This window comes from Schistocerca gregaria, chromosome 3, assembly GCF_023897955.1.
Source record: "Schistocerca gregaria isolate iqSchGreg1 chromosome 3, iqSchGreg1.2, whole genome shotgun sequence".
NCBI lineage: Eukaryota > Metazoa > Arthropoda > Insecta > Orthoptera > Acrididae > Schistocerca > Schistocerca gregaria.
This window is the reverse complement of record NC_064922.1, coordinates 553,868,793-553,888,613: the sequence shown is the minus strand read 5'-3', so window position 1 is coordinate 553,888,613 and position 19,821 is coordinate 553,868,793. Positions and strand designations below refer to the sequence as shown.

At 41.0% G+C, this 19,821-nt stretch overlaps 1 protein-coding gene across 1 annotated transcript in view; it reads left to right on the top strand.

The window, feature by feature from the left end:
• Positions 1-19,435, top strand: part of LOC126354410 (nucleoporin Nup188) — a 240,912-nt gene extending 221,477 nt beyond the window's left edge. The window contains exons 23-25 of the mRNA XM_050004028.1: positions 2,868-3,087; positions 14,962-15,180; positions 18,510-19,435. Of these exons, the coding sequence (XP_049859985.1) occupies positions 2,868-3,087; positions 14,962-15,180; positions 18,510-19,157 (1,087 nt within the window). The 3' untranslated portion in view covers positions 19,158-19,435. The remainder of the gene's footprint in view (positions 1-2,867; positions 3,088-14,961; positions 15,181-18,509) is intronic.
• The last annotated feature ends 386 nt before the right edge of the window (positions 19,436-19,821 follow it).

Below are 19,821 nucleotides of genomic sequence, written 5' to 3'. Positions count from 1 at the left end.
AACAACAATCTCAAAGGCAAACACAGTGACTCAAGATACCCATCAACACTGGATCAAATCACAATCTAAACCAAAGACTTCTTGTAATCATGACAGAAAAAAACCTTAAGAGTACAACACAAAACCAAAAAATGTGCATTATGTGATAATCATGGAAGGATTTCAAGAAAGAAGTGATACAAATCCCATCTGTGCTGATGACTCTGATACACTCCTGGAGTAATTTTAAATTGAAGTAATGTCATTTTGACTAAAACTTGTTGCAAATATTCAGCGACAGCAGGTTCTGTAATTTACTAACTGTTTTACGTACTTGTTTATGTATTCATTTACTTCTTTGTTGGAGTAGCTATTTATTCATTTCCATGTTGTAGTAGTCATAATTATTTATTTATTTGCTCCTTTCACATGAAATTAAAATGATGCAAGCCTAAATGATTACGAATCTAAATATTAACAGAGTAACATCAGAACCAACAGTTGCTGCTCTAAAAGAATATTTACGTGGGCCAGGGACTTGGAAAAAGTTGTGATGTCTGATTGCAAAACTGTGTGTCAAAATACTAAATGTTTCACTTGGAACAAATGTAGGGACAGCCATTCTGATCAGAGATACTTGTATCCAAAGTTGAAAGATTAGAATCAGGCAGAGCAATTGACACAACAGTTTTAGATGCCATCCTCACTAATCTGTGTGTACGTTTAGGAACTTCGCAATAAAATAGACAGGGCAATGTATTTAAGAAGAAATTTATGTATTATGAAAACAGTCGCATCATCTTTTCATTGGAGGGTTATTTTAACTGTGTTTTAAGCAAGAAAGGTCAGATTCCCAATTTTAATGTCTATATTGAATTAACGCACCTCGTCACTGATTTAAAACTTACCGACACATGGGAAATTAAATATATCTCTTGGCCACATGATTAGATACAGTACACATTTTTACCTCACTTTATGGATGTGAAAAGTGATGGTGAAAATTAATTGTGGAAAATGAGAATGAGAAAGGTGTGATAGTGCCTATAGTGTCCAGAAATGTCATATACAAGTATGTCATTGCTCTTACGATATCATGTTGTGCTCATAAAATAAATCCAAGGTGTTCATGCTATTTTAGGAGCATGTGCAGCAGCTCCATAGTCAGTCACGATTGCACTGTGCTCTTATACTAATCTTGCTACACATTGTTGTACGTTACAAATTCACAATGTCTTAGTATGTTTTTGATTGTGGTTTACTTGCTGAACTTGTTATTTCTCTATTGCATCTTTTTTGTCTGTCCTCCTCTTGTTGTGTCCTCCTGTTTACCCTCGACAACTCGCTGTTGTTGCTCTTGGCCAGTTTTCACACCTTCCTCGTTCTTGTTAAAGCCATTAATTTTACTGACAATGAGAAGTTGTTGTGGCTTCCCACAGAGGTATTTTCCACAATTACTTTTCACATCCATGGTGTGAGATAAAAATGTGTCCAGTTTTGAAATGGAAGATAACTGTATCTAGTCATGTGTCCAAGATAATTCCCACTATACCTGGGTTAGCAGTTTGCCTTGATGAGTAATAGTATATTAATTATTATTATTATTATTATTAGTAGTAGTAGTAGTAGTAGTAGTTATCCTTTGATCATCTTAACTATGAGGTAGATGAATCATTTTTAAAGAGAAATACAACTCTCTCTCTCTCTCTCTCTCTCTCTCTCTCTCTCTCTCTCACACACACACATATATATTACAGAGAGAGAGAGAGAGAGAGAGAGAGAGAGAGAGAGAGTAGTGTAATTTTTAAAAAGCAAGTAATAATTATTATTAGAGAAATTCTTTGATCAAAAGAAATTTTAATTTTCCCAAATATGTGGACTGTGTGATTGCTGTTACACTCATGAAATTGCACTACAGTGAATGGCTGTGGCTATGCCTATGGTATGCTTGATAAAGAGAAGAAGAAAAAATACATTTTCAGTAACACTGTTCATCAAAGTAACAAACACCTATAGTTTCCGTGCAGAGCAGGCCATTTAGAAAAGAAATTTATGTTTGGACTCCACAGCTGATGATGCCCTTGCAGAAGACAGTCAGATTGTTGAACTGTGACCTAAGAAAAATCTGAAGGTGTTTTTTTCACATTTTCTCCAAAGAGAGCCTTGTTGGCATTTAGAGGCACACATTCACATATACTGTTATCTGTGGCACTATTTTAGCATTGAAGTAATTTCATTGCGACAAAGAGAAAATAAGAGTAAGTAATTAAAAAAAAAAGAATTCACATTAACATACACAAAAAATTCGTAGTTTTCCTTGTTCCCTATTTATTTGTTTGATTGCAATGCACACTAGAGTGAGTGAATGTGAGAGAGAGAGAGAGAGAGAGAGAGAGAGAGAGTGTGTGTGTTTATTTCACATTTGAAGGAAATTTTAAAAAAATCTAATTTTTTGTATTCATCCTATCTTTTCTGTTTGCATTTATCTTTTGCTTGACCAGTGTATGTATAATTAGTGTTGTTAGCAGGAGTTTCCATTAGCATATCTCTTGCATTTGGAATTTCTACATATTAATTATTTGTCAACTTCATCCCCACTTTTGCATTAAATATTTATATTTATGTTGCAGAAAGTATGTAATCACTGAAGTACCAATGATTCATGTAGGTAGGCTGATTCTCCTCATATTTTGTGGTTGTTGCATAATATATTCCTCTCCACAACAGATGCTCACACTGTAACTTAAGATATTTATGTTTCAGAGTCTGCTGTATTAAGCAGCTGCAAGTTTGTGTATTTGAAAGTGTGATATTCAGAATTGAAAGAACCTGGGACTTTATATAATGCTGTTACTTACTAATGACTAGAGCTCATTGTTTGCTTCCAGGTTACTGGAAATGGCAGTCATGTGCTTGGTGATTTTAAGACCATTTGGACCAGGATTGCTACCATTACTAAATGGAAAAATGGAAGAATATGTTGACTGGCAGCCTATTGTTGATACTATTTTCAGCACACCAATGTTAGATGAAGATTCTCCAATTCCAAATTTGACATTTGGAGCTTTGATTACAATGATAAACATTTGCACACAGGCACTGTCAAAGGTATCCTGTGAAGTTGTCTTTTGTAGAAAACATACTTTTTGCCTCAGTTTCAATGTATATTTTTTCTGAAACAAATTTAAGTCCAGCTTTAGTACAGGTATATTTTACTTTTTTTGTTCTGTCTTCTGTTGACTAGTGTTGCTTTTCTATTCATTTTTAATCTTTATTTCCTTGCATTAGTACTTGCTTGCCATACCTGGAAAAGAAAATTACATACAGCATTGAAATGTATTGAGAATGCTTTATTAATCAGTTAATAAATCCATCCAGCAGGCTAGGAGAGTTTTTATGCTGGAAAGAGATAAGCAGTTGTTAGCATCCTACTAAGACAAGGACAGGATGTCATTTGGTTCGATACATAGGAAGTATGGGCAAAGTTTAAAACTAGTAGTAAGTCATGCTCTGGATGAGTATATGGTGTGTAACTGGATGAAGTGCAGAACACACACACCATGCTTTAATAACAAAATTTGAAAAAAAATTCTGAGAAAACAGAGATCTCAAAAAGAATTTTCACTCTACAGTGGAGTGTGTGCCATTTTTAAACTTGGCAGATTAAAACTGTGTGCCAGACTGGGACTTGAACCTGAGACGTTTGCCCTTTGCGGACGAGTGCTCAACGAACTGAGCTATCCAAGCATGACCTACCATCACTGCTTTACTTCTACCGGTGCTTAATTTCTTTTCTTCCAAAACTCACGTAATTCCTCTTGCAACCTTGCAGGCCTTCACTTCTTTTTCCAGGAGTGCTAGTTCCTGAATGTTGCAGGACGACTTCTGTGAATATGGAAGGTAGGAGATGAAGTACTGGTGGAAGTAAAGCTGTGAGGCCAGATAGTGAGTCATGCTTGGATAACTCAGTTGGTGGAGCAATTGTCCATTTAAGGCAACTTCCTAGGTTTGAGTTCCAGTCTGGCACACAGTTTTAATCTGCGAGAAAGTTTCAGAATACAGAGTGAGTAAAGGACATTTTAACACCAAACTTGCTGTTTATTTACTGGCTGACTAGTTTTGAGCTTTGCCCATTTTCACAAGCCATGTATTTGTATTTAAGATGTGGTTAGTGTGGACTGTAGTAAATGTCATCACATGTATCACATCTTCATAATCCAGCATGCTGTGATCCTAGCGACAGTGATATTTTATATGTAATGGAGAATTTGTTCTTATTGGATTACGTTGTGTCTCATGCTGACCTATTTATTGTAGGTGTTATTATAACTTTGACAGAAACTAGTCAACCAGTAAATAAACAGCAACTTTGGTGTTAAATTTCTTTTCTTTGATATCTGAAAACTGCGAGACATGATATACTGAAAACATTTAAAATGGATATTGTTTCACTCTCATTTAAAAAAAAAAAAGAAAAAAAAGAAAAGAAAAAAAAATTGATGTGCAAACCATTCACCTACTTCCCCCATCATACATTAGCAAAAGATCTTGTTGAGAATCATAGAAAATTCAGATCCTACATAAAATTGCTAAGCTAGTCAAAGTCATGTGTTCAGTCACTTCAAGATAAGTGTGGTGTGGCAATAAAAGGTAGCAAAATGAAAGCTGAAGTTTTAAATTACGCACTAGAAGAAATCATTCAAGCAGGAGGATCGTACAGACTTAAGATAGTTTAACATCCCAGAAATGCCACATGGATGACATAGAAATGAGTGTCTCTGGCTATGAAAAGGCAGCTGGAAGGATTGAAAATAAGCAAGTCCCCATGTCCAGATGAAATCCCAATTAGGTTTTATAGAAAGTAGTCTTTGGCATTGACCCCCTTAGTCATTGGCATCGACCCCCTATTTAGCTTGCACTTATCAAGAATGTTGTGGCCCGGTAGACAGGCACAATAAATAAAACACACAAACACACACACAGAATTTCGAGCTTTCGCAACCGATAGTTGCGTCTTCAGGAAAGAGGGAAGGAGAGGGAAAGACGAAAGGATGTGGGTTTTAAGGGAGAGGCTAAGGAGTCATTCCAATCCCGGGAGCGGAAAGACTTACCTTAGGGGACCCGACCTCTTTGCCTTTACAAATGTCTGCTTGTGTCTGTGTAAGTGCGGATGGATGGGTGTGTGTGTGTGTGTGTGTGTGTGTGTGTGTGTGTGTGTGTGTGTGTGTGTGTGTACACCTGTCCACTTTTCCCCCTAAGGTAAGTCTTTCCGCTCCCGGCATTGGAATGACTTCTTACCCTCTCCCTTAAAACCCACATCCTTTCATCTTTCCCTCTCCTTCCCTCTTTCCTGAAGGAGCAACCGTTGGTTGCGAAAGCTAGAATCTTGTGCGTATGTTTGTGTGTCTATCGACCTGCCAGCGCTTTTGTTTGGTAAGTCACATCATCTTTGTTTTTAGATATATTTTTCCCACGTGGAATGTTTCCCTCTATTTTAAAAACAAAGATTCCAAGACTTACCAAGCGGGAAAGCGCCGGTAGATAGGCACAATAAATAAAACACACAAACACACAAACAGAATTTCGAGCTTTCGCAACCAGCGGCTGCTTCGTCAGGAAAGTGGGAAGGAAAAGGAAAGATGAAAGGATGTGGGTTTTAAGGGAGAGGATAAGGAGTCATTCCAATCCCGGGAGCGGAAAGACTTACCTTAGGGGGAAAAAAGGATAGGTATATACTCGCGCACACACACATACACGCATATCCATCCGTACATACACAGACACAAGCGGACATATTTAAAGGCAAAGAGTATGGGCAGAAATGTAGGTGAAGACGGAAGTGTGGAAGCAAAGATGATGTTGAATGACAGGTGAGGTATGAGTGGCGGCAACTTGAAATTAGCGGAGATTGAGGCCTGGTGGATAACGAGAAGAGACGATATATTGAAGGGCAAGTTCCCATCTCCGGAGTTCGGATAGGTTGGTGTTGGTGGAAAGTATCCAGATAACTCGGACTGTGTAACACTGTGCCAAGATGTGCTGGCCATGCACCGAGGCATGTTTAGCCACAGGGTGATCCTCATTACCAACAAACACTGTCTGCCTGTGTCCATTCATGCGAATGGACAGTTTGTTGCTGGTCATTCCAACATAGAAACCGTCACAGTGTAGGCAGGTCAGTTGGTAAATCACGTGGGTGCTTTCACACGTGGCTCTGTCTTTGATCGTGTACACCTTCCGGGTTACAGGACTGGAGTAGGTGGTGGTGGGAGGGTGCATAGGACAGGTTTTACACCGGGGGAGGTTGCAAGGGTAGGAGCCAGAGGGTAGGGAAGGTGGTTTGGGGATTTCATAGGGATGAACCAAGAGGTTACGAAGGTTAGGTGGACGGCGGAAAGACACTCTTGGGGGAGTGGGGAGGATTTCATGAAGGATGGATCTCATTTCGGGGCAGGATTTTAGGAAGTCGTATCCCTGCTGGAGAGCCACATTCAGAGTCTGATCCAGTCCCGGGAAGTATCCTGTCACAAGTGGGGCACTTTTGGGGTTCTTCTGTGAGAGGTTCTGGGTTTGAGGGGATGAGGAAGTGGCTCTGGTTATCTGCTTCTGTACCAGGTCGGGAGGGTAGTTGCGGGATGCGAAAGCTGTTTTCAGGTTGTTTTTGTAATGGTCCAGGTATTCAGGACTGGAGCAGATTCGTTTGCCACGAAGTCCTAGGCTGTAGGGAAGGGACCGTTTGATATGGAATGGGTGGCAGCTGTCATAATGGAGGTACTGTTGCTTGTTGGTGGGTTTGATGTGGACGGATGTGTGAAGCTGGCCATTGGACAGATGGAGGTCAACGTCAAGGAAAGTGGCATGAGATTTGGAGTAGGACCAGGTGAATCTGATGGAACCAAAGGAGTTGAGGTTGGAGAGGAAATTCTGAAGTTCTTCTTCACTGTGAGTCCAGATCATGAAGATGTCATCAATAAATCTGTACCAGACTTTGGGTTGGCAGGCTTGGGTAACCAAGAAGGCTTCCTCTAAGCGACCCATAAATAGGTTAGGATACAAGGTGGCCATCCTGGTACCCATGGCTGTTCCCTTTAATTGTTGGTATGTCTGGCCTTCAAAAGTGAAGAAATTGTGTGTCAGGATGAAGCTGGCTAAGGTGACGAGGAAAGAGGTTTTAGGTAGGGTGGCAGGTGATCGGTGTGAAAGGAAGTGCTCCATTGCAGCGAGGCCCTGGACGTGCGGGATATTTGTGTATAGGGAAGTGGCATCAATGGTTACAAGGATGGTTTCCGGGGGTAACAGACTGGGTACGGATTCCAGGCGTTCGAGAAAGTGGTTGGTGTTTTTGATGAAGTATGGGAGACTGCATGTAATGGGTTGAAGGTGTTGATCTACGTAAGCAGAGGTACGTTCTGTGGGGGCTTGGTAACCAGCTACAATGGGGCGGCCAGGATGTTTGGGTTTGTGAATTTTAGGCAGTAGGTAGAAGGTAGGAGTGCGAGGTGTCAGTGGGGTCAGGAGTTTGAAGGAGTCAGGTGAAAGGTTTTGTAGGGGGCCTAAGGTTCTGAGGATTCCTTGAAGCGAAGCTCCGCCTGGACATCAGGAATGGGATTACCTTGGCAAACTTTGTATGTAGAGTTGTCTGAAAGCTGACGCAGTCCCTCAGCCACATACTCCCGACGATCAAGTACCACAGTCGTGGAATCCTTGTCAGCCGGAAGAATGATGATGGATCGGTCAGCTTTCAGATCACAGATAGCCTGGGCTTCGGCTGCGGTGATGTTGGGAGTAGGATTAAGGTTTTTCAGGAAAGATTGAGAGGCAAGGCTGGAAGTGAGAAATTCCTGTAAGGTTTGGAGAGGGTGATTTTGAGGAAGAGGAGGTGGGTCCCGCTGTGATGGAGGACGGAACTGTTCCAGGCAGGGTTCAATTTGGATAGTGTCTTGGGGAGTTGGATCATTAGGAGTGGGATCAGGATTATTTTTCTTCGTGGCAAAGTGATATTTCCAGCAGAGACTACAAGTGTATGACAGCAAATCTTTGACAAGGGCAGTTTGGTTGAACCTGGGAGTGGGGCTGAAGGTGAGGCCTTTGGATAGGACAGAGGTTTCGGCTTGGGAGAGAGGTTTGGAGGAAAGGTTAACTACTGAATTGGGGTGTTGTGGTTCCAGATTGTGTTGTCTAGAATTTTGAGGTGTTGGGGGGAGTGGAGCTGGAAGTGGGAGATTGAGTAGATGGGAGAGACTGGGTCTGTGTACAATGAGAGGAGGTTGAGGTTTGTTGGAAAGGTTGTGGAGGGTGAGTGAGTTGCCTTTCCGGAGGTGGGAAACCAGGGGATTGGATAGTTTTTTGAGGTGGAGGGTGGCATGCTGTTCTAATTTGCGGTTGGCCTGTAGGGATATATAAAATAGAAAGAAATTTCCACATGGGAAAAATGTATTAAAAACAAAGATTCCAAGACTTACCAAGCGGGAAAGCGCCGGCAGACAGGCACAATGAACAAAACACACAAACACACACACAGAATTACTAGCTTTCGCAACCGATGGTTGCTTCTTCAGGAAGGAGAGGGAAAGACGAAAGGATGTGGGTTTTAAGGGAGAGGGTAAGGAGTCATTCCAATCCTGGGAGCGGAAAGACTTCCCTTAGGGGGAAAAAAAAGGACAGGTGTACACTCGCGCGCGCGCGCACACACACACACACACACACACACACACACATACATATCCATCTGCACATACACAAGCAGACATATTTGTCTGCTTGTGTCTGTGTATGTGCGGATGGATGGATGGATGGATATATCTGTGTGTGTGTGTGTGTGTGTGTGTGTGTGTGTGTGTGTGTGTGCGCGCGGGCGTGCGCGCGCGCGCGTGTGTACACTTGTCCTTTTTCCCCCCCTAAGGGAAGTCTTTCCGCTCCCGGGATTGGAATGACTCCTTACCCTCTCCCTTAAAACCCACATCCTTTCGTCTTTCCCTCTCCTTCCTGAAGAAGCAACCATCGGTTGCGAAAGCTAGTAATTCTGTTTGTGTGTTTTGTTCATTCTGCCTGTCTGCCGGCGCTTTCGCGCTTGGTAAGTCTTGGAATCTTTGTTTATATATATATATATATATATATATATATATATATATATATATATATATATATATATATATATATATATATATATATACAAAGTTTGCCAAGGTAATCCCATTCCTGATGTCCAGGCGGAGCTTCGAGGAATCCTCAGAACCTTAGGCCCCCTACAAAACCTTTCTCCTGACTCCATCAAACTCCTGAGCCGCCGACACCTCGCACTCCTACCTTCTACCTACTGCCTAAAATTCACAAACCCAAACATCCTGGCCGCCCCATTGTAGCTAGTTACCAAGCCCCCACAGAACGTATCTCTGCCTACGTAGATCAACACCTTCAACCCATTACATGCAGTCTCCCATCCTTCATCAAAGACACCAACCACTTTCTCGAACGCCTGGAATCCTTACCCAGTCTCTTACCTCCGGAAACCATCCTTGTAACCATTGATGCCACTTCCCTATACACAAATATCCCGTACGTCCAGGGCCTCGCTGCAATGGAGCACTTCCTTTCACGCCGATAACCTGCCACCCGACCTAAGACCTCTTTCCTCGTCACCTTAGCCAGCTTCATCCTGACCCACAACTTCTTCACTTTTTTTTTGAAGGTCAGACATACCAACAATTAAAGGGAACAGCCATGGGTACCAGGATGGCCCCCTCGTATGCCAACCTATTTATGGGTCGCTTAGAGGAAGCCTTCTTGGTTACCCAAGCCTGCCAACCCAAAGTTTGGTACAGATTTGTTGACGACATCTTCATGATCTGGACTCACAGTGAAGAACAACTCCTGAATTTCCTCTCCAACCTCAACTCCTTTGGTTCCATCAGATTCACCTGGTCCGATTCCAAATCCCGTGCCACTTTCCTTGACGTTGACCTCCATCTGTCCAATGGCCAGCTTCACACATCCGTCCACATCAAACCCACCAACAAGCAACAGTACCTCCATTATGACAGCTGCCACCCATTCCATATCAAACGGTCCCTTCCCTACAGCCTAGGACTTCGTGGCAAACGAATCTGCTCCAGTCTTGAATCCCTGGACCATTACACCAACAACCTGAAAACAGCTTTCGCATCCCGCAACTACCCTCCCGACCTGGTACAGAAGCAAATAACCAGAGCCACTTCCTCATCCCCTCAAACCCAGAACCTCTCACAGAAGAACCCTAAAAGTGCCCCACTTGTGACAGGATACTTCCCGGGACTGGATCAGACTCTGAATGTGGCTCTCCAGCAGGGATACGACTTCCTAAAATCCTGCCCCGAAATGAGATTCATCCTTCATGAAATCCTCCCCACTCCCCCAAGAGTGTCTTTCCGCCGCCCACCTAACCTTTGTAATATCTTGGTTCATCCCTATGAAATCCCCAAACCACCTTCCCTACCCTCTGGCTCCTACCCTTGTAACCGCCCCCGGTGAAAAACCTGTCCTATGCACCCTCCCACCACCACCTACTCCAATCCTGTAACCCAGAAGGTGTACACGATCAAAGGAAGAGCCACGTGTGAAAGCACCCACGTGATTTACCAACTGACCTGCCTACACTGTGACACTTTCTATGTGGGAATGACCAGCAACAAACTGTCCATTCGCATGAATGGACACAGGTAGACAGTGTTTGTTGGTAAAGAGGATCACCCTGTGGCTAAACATGCCTTGGTGCACGGCCAGCACATCTTGGCACAGTGTTACATGGTCCGGGTTATCTGGATACTTCCCACCAACACCAAACCTATCCGAACTCCGGAGATGGGAACTCGCCCTTCAATATATCCTCTCTTCTCGATATCCGCCAGGCCTCAACCTCCGCTAATTTCAAGTTGCCGCCGCTCATACATCACCGGTCTTTCAACAACTTCTTTGCCTCTGTACTTCCGCCTCGACTGACATCTCTGCCCAAACCCTTTGCCTTTAAATATGTCAGCTTGTGTCTGTATATGTATGGATGGATACGTGTATGTGTGTGCGCGCGAGAGTCTATACTTATCCTTTTTTCCCACTAAGGTAAGTCTTTCCGCTCCCGGGATTGGAATGACTCCTTACCCTCTCCCTTAAAACCCACATCCTTTCGTCTTTCCCTCTCCTTCCCTCTTTCCTGAAGAAGCAACCGTCGGTTGCGAAAGCTAGAAATTCTGTGTGTGTGTGTTTGTGTGTTTTATTTATTGTGCTTATCTACCGGCGCTTTCCCACTTGGTAAGTCTTGGAATCTTTGTTTTTAATAAATTTTTCCCATGTGGAATTTTCTTTAAGCGGGAAAGCGCCGGTAGACAGGCACAATAAAATAACACACAAACACATACGCAAAATTTCTAGCTTTCGCAACCAACGGTTGCTTCTTCAGGAAAGAGGGAAGGAGAGGGAAAGACAAAAGGATGTGGTTTTTAAGGGAGAGGGTAAGGAGTCATTCCAATCCCGGGAGCGGAAAGACTTACTTTAGTGGGAAAAAAGGATAAGAATAGACTCGCGCCCGTGCGCACACACATACACATATCCATCCATACATATACAGACACAAGCAGACATATTTAAAGGCAAAGTGTTTGGGCAGAGATGTCAGTTGTGGCGGGAGTGCAGAGGCAAAGATGATGTTGAGTGACAGGTGAGGTATGAGTGGCGGCAACTTGAAATTAGCGGAGATTGTGGCCTAGTGGATAACGAGAAGAGAGGATATATTGAAGGGCAAGTTCCCATCTCCGGGTTATCTGGATACTTCCCACCAACACCAACCTATTCGAAATCCGGACTGTGTAACACTGTGCCAAGATGTGCTGGCCGTGTACCAAGGCATGTTTAGCCACAGGGTGATCCTCATTACCAACAAACACTGTCTGCCTGTGTCCATTCATGCGAAGGGACAGTTTGTTGCTGGTCATTCCCACATAGAAAGCGTCACCGTGTAGTCAGGTCAGTTGGTAAATCACGTGGGTGCTGTAACACGTGGCTCAGCCTTCGATCGTGTACACCTTCCGGGTTACAGGACTGGAGTAGGTGGTGGTGGGAGGGTGCATAGGATAGGTTTTACACCGGGGCGGTTACAAGGGTAGGAGCCAGAGGTTAGGGAAGGTGGTTTGGGGATTTCATAGGGATGAACCAAGATATTACAAAGGTTAGGTGGACGGCGGAAAAACACTCTTGGTGGAGTGGGGAGGATTTCATGAAGGATGGATCTCATTTTGGGGAAGGATTTTAGGAAGTCGTATCCCTGCTGGAGAGCCACATTCAGAGTCTGATCCAGTCCCGGGAAGTATCCTGTCACAAGTGGGGCACTTTTGGGGTTCTTCTGTGAGAGGTTCTGAGTTTGAGGGGATTAGGAAGTGGCTCTGGTTATTTGCTTCTGTACCAGGTCGGGAGGGTAGTTGCGGGATGCGAAAGCTGTTTTCAGATTGTTGGTGTAATGGTTCAGGGATTCAGGACTGGAGCAGATTCGTTTGCCACGAAGGCCTAGGCTGTAGGGAAGGGACCGTTTGATATGGAATGGGTGGCAGCTGTCATAATGGAGGTACTGTTGCTTGTTGGTGGGTTTGATGTGGACGGATGTGTGAAGCTGGCCATTGGACAGATGGTGATAGTAGTTGGCACTGTTAGAGTGCAGCAGTTCTTTCAGATCATGGGAACAGTATAGAGAGAAAGGAAGACATCAGATGACTGAAAGAATGAAAACATGGTGCCATAGTTGCAGGATACTACAGCAAAATGATAGAGGAGATTTTTAGCACAGCGACTATTGTTTTAGTTTCCATTGACATAACACCAGAGAAAAATGCACGAACAACAGTGCAGCCATCAAAAACCCTGCACACAGAAGTGGCACCACACTGTCTTTTCAAGTAAGTCTGCATTCTGGGCATACAATCAGTATAAACATATCCACGTGTGGAGGCTCCTAGGAGAACAAACATTGTCAGATAGCTTTTGTCATAGTTACCCAGTCCCAGCATCTGATGTGATGGTATGAGATGCCATTGGGTATATGACTCGATCTCTTCTGGTTAGCATAGCTTGTAATTTGGACAGTAACCATTACATTTATGACATGTTAAGGCTGATGACTGCACACTATTATTGACTCCGTGATGTTACCTTTCAGTAGGGTAATGCAGGACCATGTGTTGAGGACCACCTGTAGTCTTTGTTGTTCTGACCTACCAAAATACTTAGACTACTGGACTGTTGCAAAGAGTCTGGCTTGCCACTACTTGACAGACACTGTGAGTGATGAACTCCAGTATGGAGCTGAAACAAGGAATGATGTATGTGTGTCTGTTATTCAAGCTTAGTTCAATTCTGTGCCCATCCAGATTAAAACTGTTGTTCTTGCTAGAGATGACATCTCATAGGAAGAGGTCCCCAGTGTTGGGATTGACATTTTGAAGCCATCTGTATGGTGACGTAGGTTCAGGTCGCAGGTATCACACCCTGCAGCCATTCACCCTGGTGGACCCTTCTTCGTGAGTGACTGACGTAAAGAAATTTTGGAATTTTGTGTGATTGTCTGTAGCTTTAAAGAATGATGTGTAATACAGATTGGTTCCGTAGCATAATGGTTATGGTACATACGTCACATGTAAAAGGTTGTGGGTTCAAATCTCATTGAGTGCATTATTTTTAAATATTTATCCAAATTTCTTTGATCATTATTTTTATTCAATTCATCAGTTTAAATGTAATTTTTCTTATTTTTTCACATAATTTTAATCACCGTATTAACTTTTTCAGTTGCTCTAATTTTTTCTTCTTAGCATTCTTTTTTCTATTCACGGTCTATGTGCATATGAATTTTATTATTTTTTTTATCTACCATAACAATTTAAACATTTGAAACTGCCTATCTACCAGTTAACAAACAAAAAATGAAATAATCTACTTTTACTGACCGAGCAGTGGTGTCAAAATGTATGATTAAAATTATTGGCAGATGAATAGAAATACAAAATTACATTTAAGCCAGTTAATTGAATTATTATTATTATTATTATTATTATTTTCTGCCCTCCCCCTTGATAACTCACTAACAAAGGATACCAGGGTGAATGGCTGCAGGGTGTGATACCTGTGATCTTAACTTACCTCATTGTATAAATAGTTTCAAAAAGTTTGTGCCACTGGTGGGGACTGCTCCTTGTCAGTGTACAAATTTTTGCACCCTGGATAACCTCAAATTAGCTAAAAGTTTAATAATGTATTGTTCCTACAGTACCATATATGGACAAAAAATAAAATTGCATTATTTATTATTCTTCTTTATGTCACTATTTTAATGGACAGATGTGTATTATTGTGAGACTCAGATTCACCTTTTAATATGCGTATTAAACTAATGAAAACACCCCCCCCCCCTTTTCCGCATACTGTTTGCTCTTTTTAAATTTTCACATGAACTTATATATTCACTAATGTGCAAAGGATTGGGAAGCTTTTTTTGTATTGTAACACAAAGAAGACATAGGGTACTCTTGACGTGTTGGTACTCTAGTATATATAAAACATAAATGAAAGCACTTCGTCTTCAGGCCACAAGTGCCCCATTGGGACCACCTGACCACCATGTCATCCTCATGTTGATAGGAGGAGTGTGTGGTCAGCACACCGCTCTCCCTGTCATTATGATGGTTTTCTTTGACTGGTGCCACTACTATTCGGTCGAGTAGCTCCTCAATTGGCATCATGAGGCTGAGTGCACCTTGAAAAATGGCAACAGCACATGGTGGCCCTGATGTTCACCCATCCAAGTGCTGGCCATGCGTCTAACTTCGGTGACCTGACAGGAACCAGTGTATCCACTGCGGCGACGCTGTTGCCACTCTAGTATATACCTTTAATTTACTGTAGGAAACTTCACAGCGACTAGATGATGTTACTCACTCTTCATAACTGGGTCATTGCTGAATTTTCTAGGGTAGTCGAACAGGACAGTCCACTCCAAGCACATCTGTGCGGTATAGCACAGTATCATCTGGACTGAGTACAATGTGGGTGTCAACACTTAATAAACAAAAGTGCACTGTGCTATTGGAGCTGTGCCTTGAACTTGTTATCACTCAGGGGCTCCTTCATTCAGCAGAGCTCCCACAGATTAAGAGAGAGATGTTCCACAGAAACTTGAGCATGGAAATGGTGAGTAATAATTTAAGAGAACTAATTTACATTTTTCCCCCGAGAACAGATGAACTAGTTATATGCAATCATTTTCTTAAAATGTAACTATTTTATCCATTTTTTAAAATTGTTTATCTTTCACATAAGTAATTAAAAATGTGTTGCAAGTTTTCAGTAACAGAAGTAGGTTATTTGTTGGACAGAGAATATCCATGTTAGGGTTTTGTGTCAACCAAAATTATCAATTTTTGAAATTGTAATGTAATTGTATAGATAAAAAATCCACTCACCAAGCTGCAGCAGGAGTAAACTTACCAAAGAGTAAAGAAATGTGTAAGCTTTCAGAGCCAGTGGGCTCCTCCCTCTGGCAGAAGGATTGATGAGGAAGAAAGAGGGATGAGGGAAAATGACTGGCACGGTTTAGAAAATGGGGACAGTTCAGAAAAGTTGTCCAGAACCCCAATTCTGGAGAGATTTACCCAGGGAAAGAGGGATGAAGGAAAACGACTGACAAGGTTTAGAAAATGGGGAGAGTTCGGAAAAGTTGTCCAGAACCCCAGTTCTGGAGAGCTTTACCTCCCTGTAGAATGCCATATCAGGGGAGACTTACCTGTGTGGTAAGTGTCCCCCGAGCCGGGATTCAGGACGACTTTTCTGAACTTTCCCCATTTCCTAAATCTTGCCGGTCCATTCCTTCATCCCTGTACCTTCCTCTTCAACCATTGCCAGAAGAAGGAGCCATTGACTCTGAAGTCTTACACATTTCTTTAACCTTTGTGCATGTTTTCTCCTGCCTGTTATAGTTTTTGTTATTTTAAATGGAAAAATTACTTCTAAGTGCTTATACTTTGCTGTCTTGGCTAAAATCAGTAATCTGATCATTTTATTCAATACCTGGCATATCACCTGTCACAGTACCATTTTATTTGGACTTCCAAGGGTTTCTTGTCATGTAAGACATGAAATAACAAATAGGGTCTGTAGATGAGTATGTTTAATAATGAGTAAGAAAACAGGGATGCAGTTAAGTGTCTGTGAACAATGTAGTGACTGGGTTATCACATTCAGGATTGATGCTAAGCCAACACCAACCTCAGTAATGCAAGTTTATAAGTCAACTAACTCTACATAAGATTGAAAGAATATTCTGATAATTCAGGGAGACAAACATTTAATTTTGGTGGACTGCTGAAGTTTGATAGTAGGAAAAGGCAGAGGACAAAATATAGTAGAACATGGACTGAGAGAAAGGAATGAAAGGGAAAGCCACCTGTTGGAAGTTGCAGAGAAAACTTGCTAGCATATTGTGACAGGAGCAGATGTGAACACTGACCATAATTTATTGGTTATGAAATGCAGATTAAAACTGAAGAAATTGCAGAAAGATAGGAAATTAAGGAGATGGGGCCTGGTTAAACTGAAAGAACCAAAGAATGTTGGGAGTTCCATAGGAAGCATTTGGGGAGCAAATGACTCAAAAGAGCAAATAAATACAATAGAAGACGAAGGGGCAGGTTTGAGAGATGACATAGTAAAGAAATGGGATAGGCAGTGCAAACCAGCCATAGCTAGAGAAAAAAATCCAAAGCTGTATAAACATATACAAGGTAGATGCCTCCAATAGGAAGGCCAGAGAGAGAGGGGGGGGGGGGGGGGGGGGGGGAATCGCCTGTAAGGAGCCTGAATGACAAGCAAACACTAAGCAAAACAGGAAAGCTTGAAGGCAATGTCGCGGAAAAGGAAGTAGATGAGGATGGCATCGGAGAAATGATACTGTGAGAAGAATCTGACAGTGCACAGTAAGACCTAAGTCGAAACAAGGCTCTTTGTCTAATAGAAATGCCATCAGAATTATTGGCACTGGGCCTATGGCCTTTGATTTTACCTCTTCCCATTTCCTGTGCCCTTGTTTCTCATAAGCCCTATATAAAAAGTATATGACAATATTTTAATTTGTCTGTTTAACCATTTGATAACATGAGATATATATCATTGACATATTTGATACCATTTCATGATGTCCAGGATGCATATTACTTAAGGTTTTTATTTCATAATGATTAATGAAACTCTTTGTGGATTAATTATCACATCTGAAGATGGCAATAAATTGCCAAAATGGAGAATGTGAATTTGTATTAATTAGAGAATCCTGACATAATAAATTATCATGTAAACATTTATAAGGTTGCACGTTTCCATTTCACGGTATGCCAGTTCTTAAACCACAAAGAGATTTTGTAATATGTTTGAAATTATTTGCTGTAAAATTGTTCAGTTTCCTTTCAAATATAAATCTTACGTGTTTTGATTCTTACCGTAGATTTGAAACATATTTTGTAAGAGAGTACTGGATGTGAGGGGTATAGAATTTTTTAGGGAATTGATGAATTTTATTTTTAAATAAAAGGAGGGGGAGGGGGGGTACTAGCAGAATTACCACAAGAGTAGCAGCTGTAGAGGATAAGCCGAGGAGTAGACTTTGGGATAATGTTTTTTTTTTTATCAAAACAACATGCCATTAATCAGCATTGTTGTCACAGGAGAATTTACCAGATATTGTGAAGGGGCTAACATCTAAATATCGGTGTTCTACAGCTCTCTCAGCTACCAATGACTTCAGTGATTAGCTCATATCAAAGGTACAAATTTTATGAAAATGCTTGAGGCCTTTCATGTGGAGAACTTTCTGTTACTGTACTGTCTGCTGGAAGACTCACCTTCATGTTAGACATTCTTCTATGAAAAATGTTAAGCTGTGACATCATCCCTAGTCATTTTTGGGAACATAATGAGACAAAATCTATGGCTGCTGGTTATATGAAATAAAATGGAAGCAATGGAAGAGAAAATGAACCATACGGTGAAGAGAGCAAGCTGCTCTCAAAGTGCTTTGCAATTTTATCTGTCTGAATGCGCAGTATATTGCCATATACATTGATCTTGTTAGCTATACGCACTGTGATGTACCATCATTACTTGAAACAAACATAGTTATTTCTGTGTAATGTATCACAGTTCCATGCACACCATTTTGGGAATTAAATTATTGGAAAATGGATTATCATCATGATTGTTTATGTGATACTATCAATATTTCCAATAGTTATGCTATTAGTGATAGACACAAAGCAAAAAAGTTCTGTTAACCTAGATTCTGTTCTTATTAATTAAATTCCCTCTACATTAAGAAAAAATAATTGTTGTGTCTGTAATGAGGAAAATAATGAAATAAAAAAGAAGTGTGGTCTTTAGTTTATCATGGAGTTATAAAATGTAGTCACTGTATTCAGTTAATTTGTATCCTGATGATCCAGAATTTTAATTTCTTTTCTTCCATTTTTCAGACACTTTTTCTGGATTACACTAAACGATTTGCAAGGGAAACTTCTGTTAGTAAGTCTGACACTACAGGTAATGTGGAATCTGTTCCTAGAAGTCTTGCTCGAGGTTTTGATGTTGATCAAATTGCAGCAGCAATGGTTCCTCTGAAGCGTAGTCTTAGTGATCCAAATAGGACCTTACGTCGATCTTTAAATGCAGAGAGTCCAAAGACTAAAGAGGAGGAAAATGTGCAAAAGAACTTACCTCACAATTTTCCTGGCAGAAATATTGGATCACCATTAAAGTCACCAGGATCACCATCACCATTTCGCAGAGTTTTGACAGACACACCCTATTTTCGTCAAGATCGTGACCATGCACAATTGCCATCAGATGGAGATCGTACCTTTCTGCAGTGCAACGAACAACAGTCCACAAATGTTCCAGTTATGTCTACTCCAGGAAAGTCACTAAGCACTGAGTTACAAAAAATGTTTGAAAAGTTGATAAAACCACAGACTGCAAAAGTTATTAAGGAGTCGCAGTTGCCGACACTCTATGAAGACATTTCTCCTACTCGTGCAAGAACGCAGCTGATTAATTTTAAAGAATGTTCAAGTGAGAATTATTGTCAGTTGATGGCATATATTATTAACAGCATTTTTAGTTAAACTGTTGTGAAGTACATTTTTGTGAATATTGAAAAACATAGGTGAGTGAATTTCTTGTCCATTTGTCCCAGTCTTCTGTGTGTGATGTGTTACTGATTGTCATAATTTGAAAGTGATACCATTACTGAACTGAATTTGTACTGCTACACTCAAGAGAATGGTAAATGCCTGCCTATAATGTGATTTTATTGAAACCATTTTGTACAAAAAAACAACATTTTTTATAAAATAAAAAAGATTTGGTTTATCTATGGTAAACTGCACTAGCGATAGAAAAATGCTGTACTTCCTAACTATATTCCTCTTTAATGGAATGCTGTACTTCCTAACTGTATTCCTCTTTAATGGGAGTGATTTCTTCGCATGTGTCCTATGAACACTGTACTCATTCCTGTAAGTGACAACAAAAATAATTTCTTATAATATATTTAGTAAACTTTGTTTATGTGAAGAAGATTTAGGAATTACAAAGGAACTACTATAAAATAATTGTAGCTAAAGAGTTAATTTCAACAGGTTTACAGTTTATACCATTCCTGGAATGAAAGTTCCAAAGAAAAACATACAGTACACTCCAAAGGGTGTTATGCAAGTTAATTACATAAAAGTGATGATATCTATTGGAATAGTTATTATTACAATGTGGGTTTTATGAACAGTTTGA